Consider the following 21,256-nt stretch of genomic DNA (forward strand, 5'->3'; position numbering starts at 1 on the left):
AACATTTATGCCCTTAAATTAAAAGGCTACAGGAAACCATACAGCCTCAGGCTCACACTAGTGCTGGGTGGTTTGACCAAAAATGTGTCTTTTCCCTGACTGTGTCTTTATATGAATCAGAATTCATAAAACAGTTGCAGAACCACTGCATTTTAATTACAATCCAAACACACATATTACATTTTTGCTACATTTTATGCAAATTAGATTGTATAAAAAGAGAAAATCTGAAGCAAAAACAGAATGGTCTGACCTTAGCTTTGTAAAATTCTGCTACATAAAACACATCTGAACAAATCAAAAACAGCTGATGATCTGAATGAGAATGCAAATTCACTCTCTGACAGCAGGTGGCGCTTATGGAACAGTAGCGATACAGCATTTCCTTGGTTATCACTTTAAACAAAGCAGCTGTGCTTTTAAATACTACATTAATATGTATTATATGAAGGTATGATGAAAAAAAAAACATCTAAATGTTTTCTGAAGACAGTTCCCCCCAGGGATATATTCATATAAACCCCCACCCCCAATTCAATATTTAGGACTTTCTTCCAATATTTCACACATTGTAAAGTAAGTATTTTCTCCACTTTGCGTTCGTCTTCAGTGTATCTGGCTTTTGTTAACCAGTGTTTACAATTGGTTTATTGTATTTATTTATTGGTTTATTTGTCCAGATATAGAATTTGTGTTTTATAGTTCTAAAAGAAAAGGTTCTCCAACCGTTAATAAGAAGTGAGTGCAGTTAACAGAGATCTCTTTTCACAATGCTGTCTATATTGCTTATCCACTTGTATGCCGGTTTTTAAAAAAATCATACCGTTTACTATTTGAACCATTATATCACCCAGCACTAGACACCTATAAAGTCTGGAATCATCTAGGAGATTCTCACCGCCGCACTGCGTCCTGGGAAGTTGAAGAAAGTGTCAGGGCCGTGCCGCTGAGGCATCTGATTCAGCACTGATAGGAGCTTAATGGCGTGTCTTGGCTATAGGCACAGGACACATGGAGGAAGGGAACAATTAAGAGAGGACATTTTAATTAGTGAGAGAGAGAGAGAGAGAGATAAAAAGAAATGTGTTATAATGAGTAAAAACTCTCATATACATGTTCATGAGAGCCAAAAATAACTTCTTATTAATAGTAACCATTATCAACAACCCAACAAAACAACCACTACTTGAGCCAATCAATAACCTGTCTGTCAGCCTTAACCACAGCAGCACAGCTGAAATCAATACATGGCAAACCACAAACACAGGCATCTGTGGGGAAGACTGGCGGACAGGAGATCATTGGCTGGGCTTGTTGGATGTCTGGCTAATGACCTGCAGATTTTTATGAGCTTCAAAAACATTTTAACATTCAAAATAATCCCATCCCTGATGTTAGCAGCTCCTTGTTTTTAAAGGAGTTTTAAGAGTAAGAGTTCACTCCTGAATTAAAATTTCCTGCTAATTTACTCCCCATGTCATCAAAAATGTTCATGTTCTTCTTTCTTCAGTCAAAAGAAATTAAGGTTTTTGAGGAAAACACTATACATGATTTTTCTCCATATTGTGAACTTCAATGGTGGCCAATGGGTTGAAGGTCCAAATTGCAGTTTCAATGCAGCTTCAAAGGGCTCTACATGATCCCAGCCAGGGAATAAATATTCTTTGCCTCAGATGTCACGCCCCTGGAACCTAGCTGGAAACACTTCAGAAGTTTCGAAGTCGTCATCGGACTGCTTAGATCACACAGAATTTCCGGGAGACTAATGTGTCATGTTCTTTAACGTTCATGCCTGGAAACAAAAAAGGTGTGGCACTAAACCCCCTCACGAAAGATGAAAGCCGGCATGTTTACAACTGTGACGACGAGCGCTTATCAGGGTCAACTAAACACTGGATTTACAAAAGTATGTGAAAAACTTAAAGTTCGCAACACAGAATCTGTAAAATATGTCAGAGTCTTACACACTGGTCTGTTATTGTAGCAACATTTCTATGCCCTTAAACATGATGCGGCACAAAACGAAACGTGACTGGTTGCTTTACCTGCCAGTCATATGGTCTCTTAGGTGGGCCTCCAGCTTGAAAATCGTCCGACATCTTTGTTTTACCTTTTTTTTTTTGTAAAGGGCGTTTGACTTTCTTTGCACGTCCGCAACACTGGGTCGGTACTTCCACCTACATCACGGAAAGTGACCTTTCCAACATAAGTAGGCAATGCATCAAGTCATAGATGCAGAGCTAGTGCAAGATGAGCATTTGTGGTTAAAAAGTATATAAATTTGTCTTTTTTTAATTAGATAAGACCCTTATTCCTTGGCTAGGATCGTGTAGAGCCCTTTGAAGCCGCACTTAAATTGCAGTTTGGACCTTTAACCTGTTGATCCCCATTGTCTGTTATATCGAGAAACATCCTGGAAAGTTTTTCGCAAAAACCTTCTTTAGACTGAAGTAAGAAAGACATGAACATCTTGGATGACATAGTGGTGGGTAAATTATAAGGAAATTTTAATTCTGGAGTGAACTAATCCTTTAACAGCCACAGCATCCAGTGAGTGGAAAAGGGGCAAGAGTCTGCGGTGCAAGAAAACTCACCCACACGCCTCCATCACCCCTCAACATGCTGAACAACAGCTTCAGTTCCTTGACTGTGATGCTATAGCTGGCCAAAACCCCCAGCATGTCCACTAAGAGATCTGAGGAAGACAGAAAGAAGAGAACAAAATGACTTAGCATTATCGGTGCACGGAAGTGCCGACTCATGAGGATGATGTCACTTGGGGCAAGAAGCCAATCGTTATCTTTCGGCTGGAACATTATCTACAGCATGTTCTCCTGAGGCTCCTTTAGTCATCAGATCGCAGCCGTCAATCGTATGGAAACTCAAGTCTATTCATTCACATATTGGCTGTAATGGCTTGGTGTCAAGCCGTCTGCTGATGTAATTTGCGAAACATCTGCGTTATGAATTTAGAGGCTCTTTAAAGCGCTGCGCGAGACGTGAAATAATCTAATTTCGGGAAAAATAACAACCCCTCAGCAGTGATGTTTGTCGTGGCGTAATATCATTGTAATTTGATTTTCAAAATAACCCAGTTATACGCCACTCACTCAAAGGCCACAAATTTGGTCAAAAATGGACAGAAGCTGGAAGCGCACGAGAACTAATAGTCTGATTAGCAGCGGCATTTTCTAACGTGCAGATCTGTCTAAAGAATGGTAAGAGAGAAGCTTTCTCCCAAATGTGCTCACAGAGCCAATTTTACACATTACCCCTGCAATAAACGACGGCCATGGTCCACTGATCGTAATTACACAGAAATATTGGACACAGAATGCACAATGAGGGGTTTAGCGAGACAGTGAAACCTATTTTTCTGAAACGTAACGGAGCCAAATCATAGAGGATGCATGTGATACAACAAAGATTACCACAGAAATTACTTTTCATTCAACTGAATTATTTGAACTGAAAGCACAGGTGTAAACAGTGGATGTGTTCAGAAGTGCCTTGAATTCAGGCCCAGGACAAAATGTTGGGTCTTTGCACTGCTACAATAAGTACTTCCGAATAGGCATATACTTTATTTACAAAGACATGGCATAAACTAGCCTAGAATCTAGACGCGCCCCTAGCGGCAGCAAATTACATTTGCTTCTAAGGTCAGTCTAGTTACTCTCAATTCACTTAAATTTCCGAAAAATCCAAGATGTACCGGGCCAATCACGAGTCGGTGGGCGGGCTTAACATGATGACGTCTGACCTGCGACCATAAGTTCAGTCAGACATGAATTCCTGGTTCCGTGAATTAAGCGTGGAAAACTGAACAGTATTTATATATTTTTTTACTTTTGATACACAGCCACGTCCATGTGTCCTGAGCAGGAGCTCGTTAACGTTACATCTGAACGCGCTGTGGTGTAGAATACGCAAACACCGGAAGCGATCTGTGGCGTGTATACGACACTCATTGTTTACACAGCACAAGAGATTGTGGATATAGCTGCTATTCAAAATGGTAATTACTTGCGCTTGTCCTGGTTGTTCAAACCCATTTAAAGCTGAAAAAGATTAGGTTTGCAAACTCATCCTGGACTTTTTTTTTTTTTTTTTTTACATATTTCCCCTTTCGGTGTTTGCGTATACTACATCAAAGCGCGTTCACATGTGACGAGTCGAATCATAGATATGCTAAACTCGTGCTCATGACAGATGGACGTGGGTGTGTATCAAAGTTAAAAAGAAAATTATATAAATACTGTTCATTTTCTTGCAAAAACCGATCGTTTCGTGTCTTAGGACATCAATGTATCGTCACGAGCCGCAGGGTGTAATTTGGATTTGTCTGTGCATGTTTTTGTTTACTTTTAAAGGTTTAGTGCCCATCTATGTCTATTATTTAGCTGACAGACTGCACAGTGCACTGATTTTTGTTAAAAATCTTCGTCGCTCTGACTACGTCACCTGACCGACTAAGTCTCTGATTGGTTGTAGCGCTATCCTATTGCGTGGCGAGGAGTTTGAAAGACAACCGTTTATCCCACCCCTCCGGTTGAGCCCTGTCTATGGAGAGTGCCCAGACCCTACATTTATGTGGGTCTGGCTTGCCAGGCTAGGCATAAACACTATCTGAAACAGAATTGTGAAAAACAGTAAACTTAAAATCACTGCACATTTAACACATAATTGTTCATTCCAACGCACAAATTGACATATAACAAACCACACACTGGTTAACAATGGCAGAGATTGAGGCATTTATTTCACACACAATCAAAATCACAAAAAGATGCTGCCATACTGTAACAAAAAGCCATTATTATTATTATTATTATTATTATTATTATATTATTATATTTCAAATGTTTTTTAATTAATAAAATGTGTATAGTAATAATAATAATATTATGAGATCTTCTGTAATATTTATATTTATTATTATAATATTACATTTTTAATAATAAAAATGTGTATATTAATAATAATTATAATATAATAAAACTAATAATAAAATAATATCAATATAACAACTACTATAATAATATTAACTGATATCTTCTGTAATATTTATAATATTTATTATATTATTATCATTATTAATAATAATAACAACAACATTTTAATATATGTTTTTTATTATAATATTTTTTATTTTTCATAAAATATTTAAAATATTGTTATTATTATAAATAATAATACAAACAATACATATATATTTATTGCAATATCTATACTATTTATTATTGTACTATTTATTATATTTTAATAATAATATACTTATTGTTGTTAATATTATTAAAATTACTAACAAACAATAATGAATATTTATTGGAATATTATTTATTATTCATATTCATTAAATATTCATATATATTAATAATTAGGTTTATTATTATTATTATTAATAATAATAATAATAAAAACAATAATACATTTATATTTATTGTAATATTTATATGACTTATAATTGTACTATTTAATATATTTTAATAATAAAATATTTTAGTTTTATTTTATTATTCATAATTATAATTTTAATAATAATAAACTATTACAAATAATGTTTATTATTAATAATAAAAATAAAAACAATAATACATTTTAATTTATTTTATTATTTATACTACTTAATTTTGCACTATTTAATATATTTTAATAATAATAATTGTATTAAAAATACTACTGGTAGTGCTAATACAAAATATAATAATAATAAAACATTGAAAATAATGTTTATTATTAATATTATTATTAATAATAATAAAAACAATAATACATGAATATTTATTGTAATATTTAAACTATTTATTATTTTACTATTTAATATACTTTAATATTAATATATTTTTATTATTATTATTAAAAATATTAAATGTTAATACAAAATAATAATAATAATAATAATAATAATAAATCATTTTTTTTGCACAATTCACTGTTTCCAGGACAATGTTCCTGGTTCCAGGTTATTCTACCTGTTGAGGGTCCCTGCCAGATATTCTCTTTATTTATAACAGTTTATTTACTAATTATAGTTATTTGACTTTTCATGCCATGTTTGAATCCTGCACATCTGGCTACTCTTTATTGCTCACCTGCAATCATGTCGTCGACGGAGCTCATCTTCTGCAGCACCTGCTGGATGAGCCCCACTTCGGTGCTGGTCTGTAGGTTGCGAACGCTCTTCCGCAGGATAGCTGTGAACATGCTCCAGATCTCTGCCTGACAGGTAATGTCACAGTGCTCCAGCAGCTCCACCATGCAGGCGATGCTTTCCGCATCCTGGATGATGAAGTTCATCTCCAGGTCAAACTCTCCACCCACCAGCTGAGAAAGACAGAGCGAGCCAATGTTAGCCTCAAACGAAGCTACTGACGAAAAAGTTCAATCGACCACATCATGGTTACACAAATGCATATATATAATATGCTGTAGGGCTGTGCAATTAATCAAAATTCAGTTTCGTTTTCAGCTTTAAATGATCATAAAAATACAGTAATCGAGATGAAACTATTATTATTGTTTATTGTTAATTGCCTTGGATGAAAAGGAATAGTTCAACAGGAAAAACAGCATTGACAGAAAATTCTTCAAACAGAAAAAAAATTATTTCAGTTATAATTACAACCATAAAGCAGCTCTACAGAAGACAATAAAGTGCCATTACTCACAACAATTTAATTTAATTATTCAGTAATCTTATTCGATAGCTGTGAGTGAGACTGACGTACGGCACAAGGTTGATTAGATGGACAAACCAAAGTAATAAGGACATAAAAAAATAATGAAATTAGAGAATACATGAATTTGAGCTGAAAAGGCAATTGTAAAGGTCTTGTGAGTGCAGTGAATGTGGGAAGAAAAGCAAAGGAAACAAATAATACAGAGAGAATTATTAAAGGAGCAGTTTTGAGGTCTCTTCCGCAGAGAGCAGCACTCTCAGCCTGACAAACAATGATTGCGATTTGAGAGGGTCATTTAATGCCAGGGTAGAAAGAACATAATGACCTCACACACACACTTACGAACCCTTCACCTCTCAAACAACACACTGGAGAGGAAAGGAATGGACAAACCAATCAGAGATTGTTCCTGCTCTGCAGCAAACAATAATCAATGGCATCAGTCTTGGAGTTCAACAGGCATGAAATTGGCCAGCTCTTGGCCATGCAAACTCCAAACCCCTAAGTAAATAAGCAGGTGACTTAAAAAATAACGGCTGAAATGCCTGTAAACTACATTTCGGCGAGAAGCCGAGGTGCAGAACTTCCTTAAGAGTGCAGTAGGAGAACTATTGATTTTCACACTTCATCCAATACAGTCAGATTGGGAACACTCTGGCGCTTTAGAACCTTTTGTAATTGGGCCGTCGATAACCTCAGCACGTGTAATTGCCCCGTGCCACTCACCTTGACCGAACATTCACCTTGATTATTTCTGATATCCATGTGAGGACCTTAAACATGACTTTACCATTATCGGGTAAAGCAGGGGTCAAACCATACTGCTTTTATGCACTACATACCCTAAAAAAAGTCTTATATGCAAGCATGCAAATGCTTCTAGCTATACGAGTTTGATTTCATGCGTCACTGTGTTCTAACGTGTCAGAATGCATTAACTGCCTTGCACTCTCAGTGCCGCAGGGTTCGTCAGCATTAGCATAAACTGTCTTCTATGGTCATTTTTCTCCTTCAGGTCAACAGCTGTCATTACGCACAGAAACTTCTTAAGGAAGTTGGTTAACTTTACTTCACATGTTTATAGAAAGCATGTTATTGAACACTTATTCGGTTTCTACCAGTTAAGGTAGTTAAAAAGGTACTTTACACAAAAATGAAAATTCTGTCATTAAATACTCACTAATGTTGTTCCAAGCCTGTAAGTTCATGTTCGAGGCACAAGATTAAGATATTTTAATGAAATCTGAAATAAGAGCTTTTTTAACCCCAGAAAAGACAACAATATAGGCTAACTTAATTTAACGAGTTGGAAGCCACTTTGGAACAAAACCTTTAGAATGTTTCATTACGGTTTTTAATGAAATACATGTGAAGAATAAAAGGTTGGATGTCACAGATGTTTTTTTTTTTTTTTTTTTTTTTGTGGAGTAGCAGGTAGTGCAATTTTCACATTAATTAACATTATTCACGCAGTATACTGCCTTTTATTCTCAAAATACAGTGACTATGACTTCTTTTTTTAGGACATTTTTTTTTTTACTTTATTCTAATACTACTTTAATCTCACAATGCTACGCCTTCACTCTCAAATAATGTATGACCTTATTTCACAAATTAGTATGATTTTATTCTCAAAACATTTTGACTTAATCTTATATTGCAATGACTTCATTCTCCGAATAGTTTTTTCTCAAAATATAATGACTTTAATCTCGTAATCTTGCGGATATTTATTCATTTATTTATTTTACGTGGCACTAAAACACCATTGTAGATAGGGTTGTGTATCGAGAACCGGTTCCATTTTAGAACCGGTTCCAAATGTCCATTAACCGGGTATTCGATAAGAGACGCGCATTTCGATTCCGCTTAACGATTCCCGCGTTCGCATTTTAATGTGATTTTCAAACGATTTAAGTGGAGGAAAGAAAATAACTTGCGCACTGTTTGCGTGCAGCGCACACATCTGAAACGCGAGCACGGAGAACAGCGGTCCTGATGCGGGCTCCCGACCTGTGTTCGTTCTCGAAATAGTTCCGTGCATTTCCACTGCAGAAAAGGTTGTTCCGGCCCGGAACTGACTTCTCTTTCACATTTATTGACCCGTATGAACGAAATACGTCAGCATATCCTCATAAACACAGCGTTTTTTGTCTTGAGTGAACGTAAACAGATAAGAAAGAAAACGCATGTCTAACAGTATTCTTAGGTCTGTGTTCGGTGTTAAAGAGACAGCCGTCTAATAAACGTGCCGCCTGTCATAAATGTTAATCAAAGAACAAAAGAAAATCATTAACTGACTGAATATCTTTTATAAATTTAATGAGGACTAATCAATATTTTATTTATGAAAAGCAAACTATGCAGTGTTTTTAAACTTTTGATTTCAATTTCTGTACCTGACATTTGTTCAGTTTTATTTATTTATGCTATTGCTAATTGATTTGCTCCTATTTTATTACTTGTCTTTAACAATTTAATGTTTGAAATTTATATTAGACTAGTTGTTTGTTTTCTGTGGTATTTTTTGGTAAAACCATAGGCAAAAGACAGAATAAATATGTTTGACTAAAAACTTTTTAATGGATTTTTTTATCATATTGGAATCGGAATTAGGAATCGATAAAAATCGGAATCGATAAGCAGAATCGGATCTGGAATCAGAATTGATCAGATTCAAACGATACCCAACCCTAATTGTAGATCTTGCCTGGGTGTTTTACTGCAGATTGTTGTTTATCCACCACCTGGTTATTTTTGTGCACAAAAATTATTCTTGTAGCTTCATAACATTATGGTTGAACCATTGATGTCACATGGACTATTTTAACAATGTCTTACTACCTTTCTGGGCCTTGAACGTTACGTGTCAGTTGCGATGCGGCCTATGCAGGGTCAGAAAGCTCTCGGATTTCATCAAAAAATATCTTAATTTGTCTTAGGGTTTGGAATGACATGAGGGTGAGTAATCAATGACAGAATTTTCAATTTTGGGTAAACTATAAGCTTTAAGCTGGTATGATCTGTTTTTCCAGACGGTTAAAGCAGGATTAGCTCGAAAGAGTTTCCACGGTATCATTCCATTGAACTTTTTACAATCCATATAGTGCAAACAGACGGACAGCAGGGATGACAATCCTATTGATTTGTAACGGTTCATCACTCCCAGAGGCCTTTAGCGAATAGATGATTAATTACTAGATGTTTACTCATCAATAATTGCCTTTGAAACCCAGAAAGATCGGGGGTAGTTTAGCGAACAACCGTAATTAAGCGTTCAAGCAAATGGTTTGTAACATGGAAATGTGGAAATTCACGTTAGCCAGCCTTCAGGAAAAGCTTATAACTCCACACACTAACATTGTGTACATAATCAGTACACTTCACACAAGGATACAGCACAACAACAATAGACTTGTTTACCTCCTACACATGACACTTATGGGATAAAACAAGACTTGCACAAACACAAAAAGACGAAGGAGTTTCTTTTTGACCCTTAAACACTGACAGGGGTGTCAAACGCTATTTTTAAACAGCAGCAGCTGTAACAAAGAGATCAGACAGGGCACTGTACAGCCTCCAGCACATTAGCTCACAATCTCCTCACCACTTCGGTCATGTTTTATTACAGTGGGAACAGACTTTATCTGTTTAAGTTAATCATGGCAGATACGACGGATGGGATCGGGAAATAATCCGAGCCAGATGCGCAACACGCCAGGCCACATCTCTGACCGATGTGTCGATTTTATCTGGAAAATTGAATTTTTCGAACATTTGCTCATCTGCAGTACAGCACCGAGGCATTCCCTGTCTGATGTTAGAACGCCATTCAGCAGATGCTCTGAGACGTTTATGATTTAGCATGTTTCTCTGAGTTTGCTTTTTAAATAAATGTTTATCAGATGTTTATACATTAACATGACGCTGACATCCAAATAGAATAAAAGAAGAAATGAAAGGAATATTAGATGTGAGAGCACCCAAGGAAAAACATCATGCACTTCAGCACTGAAATAAAGCAAAGAAACATTAAAAGAGGAATATTAGAGAAACCATGAATGACTTACTTAACTCTACTTGAGTACTTGAATACTTATAGTTGTCTCTACACATTAAACATCAAAAATAAAATACAAAACACTTCAGCATTAAAATAAATAAACAAGTCAATAAAAGGAGAATTCAAATACAGCATAAAAATATTTAAAAAGAGCAATGTAGCAGGGAACATTTGTGTTGGAAAATATTCAAGCATTTGAATATTTACAGTTGTCTTTGCACATTGAAAAATACAATACATTTCAAAAATCAAACAAATAAAGCATAAATAAGTGAACGAATATATAAAATCTTATTTTTAAATAATAATATTAAAAATATATTTAAAAAATATTAAAATATTCTACTGTAGCAGGGGAAATTAATGCCTGACTTACTATAATTACATTTGTTTCTGCATATAAACCCTCTATGGGATGTAATACAATATCAATTAGGAAAAAATATTTGTGAATTGTTTTACTTTTTTTTGCTTAAATTGGACACTATCAATAAACATTTTCATTATTTTAAAATGTATTTCTTTATTAAAAGTTTGTTCCCTCAAGGCAACATCGCACCAAAACAGACAAATTGAAATATTAGATATGTCAGGCAGAAAAAAATAAATACACTACCAGTCAAAAGTTTTTGAACAGTAAGATTTTTAATGTTTTTTTTAAAAGAAGTCTCTTCTGCTGACCAAGCCTCCGTTTATTTGATCCAATGTAGAGCAAAAACAGTAAAATTGTGAAATAGTTTTACTATTTTAAATAACAGTTTTCTATTTGAATATATTTTAAAATGTAATTTATGTGATTTCAAAGCTGCAGTTTTTTTTGCATCATTACTGACAGGGAAAACACGTTTAATGAACAGCATAGAAAATCTTTTGTAACATTATAAATGTCATTTTCATCACATTTAATCAATTTAAAGCATCCTTGCTAAATAAAGTATATATATATATATATATATTTCTTCTCATTCAGGTGTGTCCAACCTTTTGGTCTGTACTGTAGATATGAATTCAACTGAAAAAAGAAAAACCTGTTTTTTACTTTGAGAACTGGATTTTCCAAAAGATGGGCAAAAATCTTACACTAAACCATGTGAAATTATCCATGTTATCCCCATGAATTAAAGTTAGAAATGTGGGTCTTTTATAAAGTGAATTTTACATAAAAAAGCAGTTTTTGTATAAAAAACATTTTAAAAATATTTATTTATTAATTTATATATATTTAAAAAATATCACTAACCCACTGAAAACTCTACAAATGTAGAGTAAAAACTTTAATAAACAGAAAAATATACAGTACAGACCAAAAGTTTGAACACACCTTCTCATTCATTTGAATAATGTAGAGGAAATCAGTATATTAGAATGATTTCTGAAGGATCATGTGACACTGAAGACTGGAGTAATGATGGAGAAAATTTAGATTTGATCACAGGAATAAATTACATTTTAAAATATATTCAAATAGAAAGCATTTATTTTAAATAGTAAAAATATTTTACAAAATTACTGCTTTTGCTGTATTACAAATAAACGCAGGCTTGATGAGCAGAAGACTTCTTTAAAAAAAAAAAAAATAATAATAATAATAATCTTGACTGGTAGTGTGTATTTAACAAAATATCAATTTCTTTAACCAAATACTTGAACAAACTTCCTTATCTAGTTTTTAAACATTAAAAAGCAAAACATAATATATATATATCGCAATATGTTTTAGATAAAACACTGTCTCAGTCTATGATGTGCTAACAGGGAACGTCTGATTTTCACCCCTCAGAGAATAACAACCACCTTAGCTGTATGCTAATATATGACATGCTAACCCATTGTCAGAGATTACACTCTGTGCAGCACTAAAGCAGTTAGCAACAAATTATTTTTCCACAGGGCCCCTTTCCTCTACTCCCACCCACTCCAAATAATCAATTACTATCCAGACAGACAGTTGTGTTTGGAAGCGAGCTAATTCATCTCGAAACGAAACAAGCCACAAGCCCAATAATGAAAGGGGGAGAATGTGATTTGCACAGGGTTTCTGTTTTTTTCCAAGCTGAAAAACAACTGCGGGCAAATGAAGCAAATCACAAGTGTTCTTAAGTGCTAAATTACTCAACCGATAACACGATGAACGTAGCAAACCGCACACCAGCGATGGATGAACGTCTCTGGGTTTGGTGCTTAATCAATTAATTGATTGATTTCTCATCAGATTGGGGATGCTTTTTGAGGAACATTTGTATTTAATGTGATAGAGAACAAATTATTCAAAGAACCAGAAGCCTGAAAGTGAACTAATCTCCGCTTGCCCACACATTCGCGCAAAGGCATGGCCGCCTCACGAGCATCGATCGCCGCCATACAGAATCCATTAGCCGAAATTAGGCCAAAGCCTTAAGGTAGCTGGCTGCACGGGTAGAATTAATTCTCCTCCTATTGAATTTCTCTTTTCCGTCGAGGATCCCAATTAGAGCACGGGACAACACCACCTCACAGGCTAATATTTCAACGTCTTCATTTCTTCAAGATGAGCTCATTTCAAATCACTGTATTAAAAACTACTGACACACTCTTTAATTAGGCACTGGGATTACATGCTGACAAATACAATGATAGAAGGAGTAACTGTGAGGGACTGAAAAGAACTGATGCTACAAAGCTTAACATATCCGGTTGCCTGGCAACAGTGTTGTGCAAGTTACTTCCAAAACGTAATACATTATATATTACTAGTTACTGTCTTTTAATAGTAATTAGTTACATTACAATATTACTGTCTCTAAATTGTAATGCGTTACACTACTTTTAAGTTACTGTTGAGTTACTTTCATCAAAATATCCACAGATTATAAAATGCCAAAAAAAAGTTTATAGCTGCTCATTATACATTAAATTTAGGATAGCTAGCATAAAATTATAAAAACATATTTAGGTAGGACTACCGGTATGTCTATTAATGTTACGTTGTAGTTTAGGTTAAACACAGATAAGCACAAAACTCATTAATACTTTCAGAAATAACACCGGTAAATAAAGCGAAGTGTTATAATGTACAATCATTAAACACAATGAATAGCCTATAGGCTATTTTAAATGGTTTTCAGAACAACCAAGAATGAAGAATACAAGTTGCTAAACAAGCCAAAACGAATGAGGGTAAAAGCGAAACTAAAAACAAACGGTGTTGTTCTCGTGCAGCCTATACCTCTCTCATTCTGCATCAATCCAATTAAATGTGTCCATATTCGTGATGTATTTGAATGCTAAACTATTATGTAAACCAGGATTTGTACTTAACGCGCTTATAAAACATCCTCCTCACATGAGCAAATATGTGTTTGGCTCGAGCTCAGGCTGACGGCACGGATACTATGCAGTACGCACTATTTCATTTGACCAGTGACTGTATTTTATTCTTATAATTAACAGACTGCAACTTTTGCAACGCTGTGTGTGCGTGAGGCGCCGGGGCAATCGAATAGCGGAATAACTCCGTCATTTTTGGTCATACAGATCATTTATAACTGCAGTGTGTTTACTTTTATTTCTGTCATCTTGGTTTCCTTTCCGTGAACTTTCATAGAGCGCCACTCCACACAAAAGTGAACCAAACTCAGCAGCATATGTCGCTCAGTCTTTTCGTTTTGAAAATCAGATATATTTCGCGTATTCATCCATTTTATATGCGGACTATGATTTAATAAAAACAGATTTAGTCATTTTTAGCTTATTTTTTGTTGCTTATGCGCTCGTCCGTCATTTTTTCTCTTCTCCGACTCCGCAGCTCTCATCATTAGTTTAGTGTTACTGGCACCAGTCTAGATGTTTCTAGGAGTTACTCGTGCTGTTTCTCCATAACGGGAGTGCGTCCATCTCATAAATGTAGAATCCGTCTCTGCAGTCATCTCAACCATCGAATTCCAGCAACAGGAAGACAAAATATTTTACTTGTGGACTTTTTTAATTCACAAATTAATGTTGAGTTAAAATATGTTGATGTAACTTGCGTTACTGAGATTGTAACGAGTAATATTATTACCCAAATTGTATTAGTAATGCGTTATATTACCGCGTTACAGCAAAAAGTAATAAACTACTGTAACATATTACTTTTGTAATGCGTTACTCCCAACACTGCCTGGCAACCATCTATTCTACCATCCACCATGATGTCCAAGTCCATTTTGAGAATGTGAGTGGCACGCTAAACATATGACATGGCAGCAAGAAAGGAGAGCAGGTACAGATCAAGACTGTGAAACAGTTGTATACAACTGGAGAAATCGGCTGTGGGAGTTACGTGGGTCTTGAGCTAGCGCAAGAATGTTTTACCGTGACACTGGAAATGACGCAAGCGCAGAGCAATCTGACAAGAGGGAGACAGAGCAGGGGGGAACATTTCTAAGATTTCTGTACACAAAGAAATATTGCTAGGCTGCCCCACAAGCAGTCCGCCACTATTTTTTAACACAAAGCCTGTATGTGTCTCGCGTAAGGGACACTGGCATTGTTTTTCAAGACAAACTGCGCTACTGTGAAGAAGACCAAGATCTATAACCCTGGAAAAAAGTCACCCAATTCCTTATCCACGTGTTTATTTTGTGGAAGAGCCAAATTACAAAAGTGATAATAATAATAATAGATAAATAATCAAATAAAATGGTGGCTAATGAAAAAGTAATGTTTAATTAAAAGTTTAAAGTAATACTATTATTCAGTAAAAGCACAAAAGGTTTCTATTAAAGAAACCTAAAAAAAAAAAAACTATGACGAAAAATACTAAAAAATACTAAATACAAAAATACTAAGCTGTTTTAAACATTGATGGATTGATAGATAGAAAGAAAGATAATAGATAGAAGGAGAGATGACAGAAAGATGATAGATAAAAAGAAAGAAAGATGATAGAAGAAAGAAAGAAAAAGAGAAAGAAAGATGATAGATAGAAAGATGATAGAAAGAAAGATGATAGATAAAAAGAAAGATGATAGATAGTAAGAAAGAAAGAAAGAGAGAAAGAAAGAAAGAAAGATGATAGATAGATAGATAGAAGGAAAGATGATAGAAAGAAAGAAAGAAAGAAAGAGAGAAAGAAAGAAAGAAAGATGATAGATAGATAGAAGGAAAGATGATAGAAAGAAAGAAAGAAAGAAGATAGATGGAAAGATGAAAGAAAGAAAGAAAGATGAAAGAAAGAAAGATGATAGATAGAAGGAAAGATGATAGAAAGAAAGAAAGATGATAGATAGAAGGAAAGATGCTAGAAAGAAAGAAAGATGAAAGAAAGAAAGAAAGATGATAGATAGAAGGAAAGATGATAGAATTGAATTTGAAATGCTCTTTATTACAAAATCACATAAACAAGAACTCAAAAGAAAATCATCACCTCAACAAAAAAAGAAACTACAGGAAATGTGAAAAAACTAGTTCACTTTCAATCACAGAACATAATGCTCCTTTAAAACACCATTTTTGTTCAAAAGACAGAAGATCATCCATAGATGATAGAAAGAAAGAAAGATGATAGATAGAAGGAAAGATGATAGATAGATAGATAGATAGATAGATAGATAGATAGATAGATAGATAGATAGATAGATAGATAGATAGATAGATAGATAGATAGATAGATAGATAGATAGATAGAAAGATGATAGATAGATAGAAGGAAAGATGATAGATAGATAGAAGGAAAGATGATAGAAAGAGAGAAAGAAAGATGATAGATAGAAGGAAAGATGATAGATAGAAAGAAAGATGATAGATAGAAGGAAAGATGATAGATAGATAGATAGATAGATAGATAGATAGATAGATAGATAGATAGATAGATAGATAGATAGATAGATAGATAGATAGATAGATAGATAGAAAGAAAGATGATAGAAAGAAAAAAGAAAGATGATAGAAGGAAAGATGATAGAAAGAAAGAAAGAAAGATGATAGATAGAAAGAAGGAAAGATGATAGATAGAAAGAAAGAAATATGATAGAAAGAAAGAAAGATGATAGATAGAAGGAAAGATGATAGAAAGAAAGAAAGAAAGATGATAGAAAGAAAGAAAGAAAGATGATAGATAGATAGATAGAAAGAAAGAAAGATGATAGAAAGAAAGAAAGACAGATGATAGATAGAAGGAAAGACGATAGATAGATAGATGATAGAAGGAAAGATGATAGAAAGAAATAAAGAAAGAAAGAAAGAAAGAAAGAAAGAAAGAAAGAAAGAAAGAAAGAAAGAAAAAGATGATAGATAGAAAGAAAGAAATATGATAGAAAGAAAGAAAGATGATAGATAGAAGGAAAGATGATAGAAAGAAAGAAAGAAAGATGATAGAAAGAAAGAAAGAAAGATGATAGATAGATAGATAGAAAGAAAGAAAGATGATAGAAAGAAAGAAAGACAGATGATAGATAGAAGGAAAGACGATAGATAGATAGAAAGATGATAGAAGGAAAGATGATAGAAAGAAATAAAGAAAGAAAGAAAGAAAGAAAGAAAGAAAGAAAGAAAGAAAGAAAAAGATAAAAAGAAAGAAAGAAAGAAAGAAAAAGATAAAAAGAAAGAAAGAAAGAAAGAAAGAAAGAAAGAAAGAAAGAAAAAGAAAGAAAGAAAGAAAAAGAAAGAAAGAATTTTTGAATTTGAAATGCTCTTTATTACAAAATCACATAAACAAGAACTCAAAAGAAAATCATCACCTCAACAAAAAAAGAAACTACAGGAAATGTGAAAAAACTAATTCACTTTCAATCACAGAACATAATGCTCCTTTAAAACACCATTTTTGTTCAAAAGACAGAAGATCATCCATAGCTTTGTAAAATTTAAAATCGATCAACAAGAAAGAAAATAGATGATAACAATAAACAAACAACAAAACAGATATAATAAATGAATAAACAAATTGGTGAACAACGAAGAGAAATGTCTATTAAGGATATAAAGTTACGTTTAAAAGTTTAGGGTGAGTAAGGTTTTTATTTATTTATTTATTGGAAAGAAATTCTAATTTTAATTTTAATCCGGAACAACACAATTTGATCAAAAAGTGACAGTAAAGTTGTTTATAATGTTACAAAAAATTTTCAAATAAATGCTTTTTCTATTCAATACAGAAACCTGAAAAAAAGTGACAAAAATCAAGAATACTAAGCAGCACAACTGGTTTCGACATTTATAACAATAAATAAACATACTGGAGTAATGGCTGCTAAACATTCAGCTTTACCTTCACAGCAATTATTTACATTTTTCATATTTAACATTATATTATTACAAAATGTAAAGTTATAATAAAACAGTATTTGAAATGTTACTGTATTTTTTGTTCCAACTAATGAGCTTTGGTGAGCATCAGACTTATAAAATTAAATTAAATTTAATTTAAAAGACCAACTCCTAACTTTTGAGCAATAATCTTTCTACTTAAATACTAAAAACCAGTATCATGTAATTTATCAATAAAACAATATTTCAATTCAATAATATTAATATTAATTATAAAACACAAAATGGGAATAAAAGTGGACTTGAATATGACTATGCCATCTTAGTTTAAGATGAAGGACTGCTGTGGTAATCTTTAATCCTGTTTTTCTAAATACACAGCATGCACACAGGAATGTAATTGGCTTTGAGGCATGACGGTGTTTTAAGGACAGGTGAATCCGGATAAACTGCGCATATCATGAAACGAACAGCAGGAGACCTTCATCTGCCATGTAACCATCACACTTGCGTCATTCTTTCACTTTTACCACTGTAACAAGCATTTCATCATTTGAACGCACAAACCAAGGCATTTTCTGTCAAATAAAAAATACAACAGGAAATGCATGCACCATATGTATGCATGAAGCTCTTAATTACAGCATGGCTTCTAACTCTCACCGGCTATGAATGCTTTGAGAGACTTGCAGTTCTAACAGACACTGTTTGTGCTGCCATCTGCTTTCTTGAGGCAGGACTGTCCCTGCTCACACCCAGCACAACACAACCGCTGCAATTAGCACTGCGGTCTGTGGAAGAGAGGCATAAACTGCCCGCGGCACTGGCAGGGACAGCCTCACTTCACAGTTGGTCAGGCTGTTGAGCACACTCTGCTTTCTTCTGACAGTGAATGATGTTCACAGAGCTAACAGCAGCACGGTTCCCTCGAGTGCATAAGGCAAGCCTTGCTATTACAATCGCTCAAAATTAGGGACAAATTTCGTCATGTAACTCAACCCCGTCAAAAGGATTGAAGCCAGTATATCATATAATGCAACTATTCTTATATTTAATATTTACAAATATCCCATGTTTATAGCTGAACATCTTCCGACGCAGCAATTAAAAATCTTTAACGAGGAGAAAAAAAAATAGAACAGAACAGGGAGTTATGTAAGTGTATTGCATCCTGATGACTCCTGGAGTTTAATTTACCGCCGTACTCAGAAAAGATACTTCATTTGGTGCAAGGGAATGAAGGTGTGAGGAAACCTGTTCCAATAGACCACTGAGCAAGTAATTATGCACTTGCTAGCCTAGCAATCCTCTCACAAAGGCCTGAGCCAAAAGAGGCGAAGGCGGCAATTGGCACGGCTTCTCCAGGGTTTGGCACGGAGTTCTGCGTCGGCGTAGTCGCTGGAACGCTGCAGTCTCCTGCCGTTAGATTGAGCAAGGACGGGGATTCTGTGACCTTACTGAGAAAACGCTACCTCTGACATCCGCTTAGGTCATTTCTGTTCTGTCATTAGTGTTATTTTAGTATCAATATTATAGGTTGTAACTATATTTTGAATTTGTTTTTAAATTTACATAATTTTATTGTGTTTTTTTTTTAATTTTGTTATACAAAATGCATGTTATTTTTATTAAGTATTGACCTGAATAAGATCATTTAACATAAAAGATGTTTACATGTAGTCCACAACAGAAAATAGTTCAATTTATAAAAACGACCCTGTTCAAAAGTTTACATACGGCTGATTCTTAATACTGTGTTGTTACCTGAATGATCCACTGCTGTGTTTTTTTGTTTGTTTGTTTAGTGATAGTTGTTCACGAGTCTCTTGTTTGTCCTGAACAGTTAAACTGCCTGCTGTTCTTCAGAAAAATCCAACAATTTCTTTGGTTTTCAGCATCTTTGTGTATTTAAACCCTTTCCAATAATGACTATTATTTTGAGATCCATCTTTTTACACTGAGGACAACTGAGGGGCTCATATACAACTATTACAGAAGGTTCAAACACTCACTGATGCTCTGAAGGATGCATTAAAAGCCGGGGGTGAAAACGTTTGAACAGAATGAAGATGTGTAGATTTTTCTTATTTTGCCTTAATATCATTTTTTTCATTTAGTACTGCACTTCAGAAGCTACAGAAGATACTTATATGTTTCCCAGAAGACAAAATAAGTTATATTTACCCTGATCTTCAAATTCAAAAAGTTTTCACCCCCACCTCTTAATGCATTGTGTTTCCTTCTGAAGCATCAGTGAGTGTTTGGCCCTTCTTTAATAGTTGCATATGAGTCCCTCAGTGTGAAAAGATGGGTCTCAGACCACCAATCAGACCACCATTCAAATACATATAAATGGTGAAAAACCACAGAATTTGTGGGACCTGAAGGATTTTTCTGAAGAACAGCGGGCAGTTTAACTGTTCAGAACAAACAAGGGACTCATAAACAACGATCACTAAACAAACAACAACAAAAAAACAGCTGTGGATCATTCAGATAACAACACAGTATTAAAAATAAAGCGTATGTAAACTTTTGAACAGGGTCATGTTTTGTAAATTCAACTATTATTTTATCTTATGTGAAATATCTTAATCAGGTCAGTGCAAAAATAAAAAATAACACACATTTTTTGTGATCCCTCCTCCTCTTGTAAAATAATTACTATTTTGCAGATTCTGCAAGGTGTATGTAAACTTTTGACCACAACTGTGTGTATGTGTATGTATAGCAGAAATATAATAAGTATAAGGTTTTGTAAATTTGATTTTAATTCAGTTAAACTTTATTTAATTTCACGTTTTAAAGTTTTGTATGGTTTCAGATTTTGTTAACTATAATAACCCTGGTTCTTACATAACGGCTTAATTACACATAATTGCCCAAGTGAGAAAATATAATTTCAGGTAAAACAGTAGTTCACCCAAAATCAAAATCATTCACTCCCCCTTAGGTTGTTTCTAACCTATAATTTTTTTCTTCTTCTGCAGAACACAAAAGAAATTGTTTGGAAGAATGTCTCAACTGTTTTTGTCCATAAAACGAATTTCAGTTTATGGAGACATTTTTCAAAAACATGAGGGTCAGTAAACAATGACAGCATTTTCATTTTTAGGTGAACGCTCATAATATAATGACAAAGAAGTGCCACTGAATAATGAGATGTGGCATATTTATGTGAGTATGGTAAACCGAGGGACCGTCTAATCTCAGAAACATACTGTAATCCTCCAAGTAATATTCTTAAATTGCCATTTTTCATTTGGTGACTCGAGCCGAG

General features: G+C 34.1%; 1 protein-coding gene across 4 annotated transcripts in view; it reads right to left on the reverse strand.

The window, feature by feature from the left end:
• The window catches only part of nbeaa (neurobeachin a), a 176,130-nt gene that overhangs the window by 90,249 nt on the left and 64,625 nt on the right, over positions 1–21,256 (reverse strand). For all 4 annotated transcript variants that reach the window (XM_073829010.1, XM_073829009.1, XM_073829011.1 and 1 more), the window contains exons 2-4: positions 6,096–6,327; positions 2,595–2,695; positions 899–994 (exon numbers count right to left, since the gene is read on the reverse strand). In XM_073829010.1, the coding sequence (XP_073685111.1) occupies positions 899–994; positions 2,595–2,695; positions 6,096–6,327 (429 nt within the window). The remainder of the gene's footprint in view (positions 1–898; positions 995–2,594; positions 2,696–6,095; positions 6,328–21,256) is intronic.

This window comes from Garra rufa, chromosome 23 (assembly GCF_049309525.1).
Source record: "Garra rufa chromosome 23, GarRuf1.0, whole genome shotgun sequence".
In the NCBI taxonomy this organism is placed as follows: Eukaryota; Metazoa; Chordata; class Actinopteri; order Cypriniformes; family Cyprinidae; genus Garra; species Garra rufa.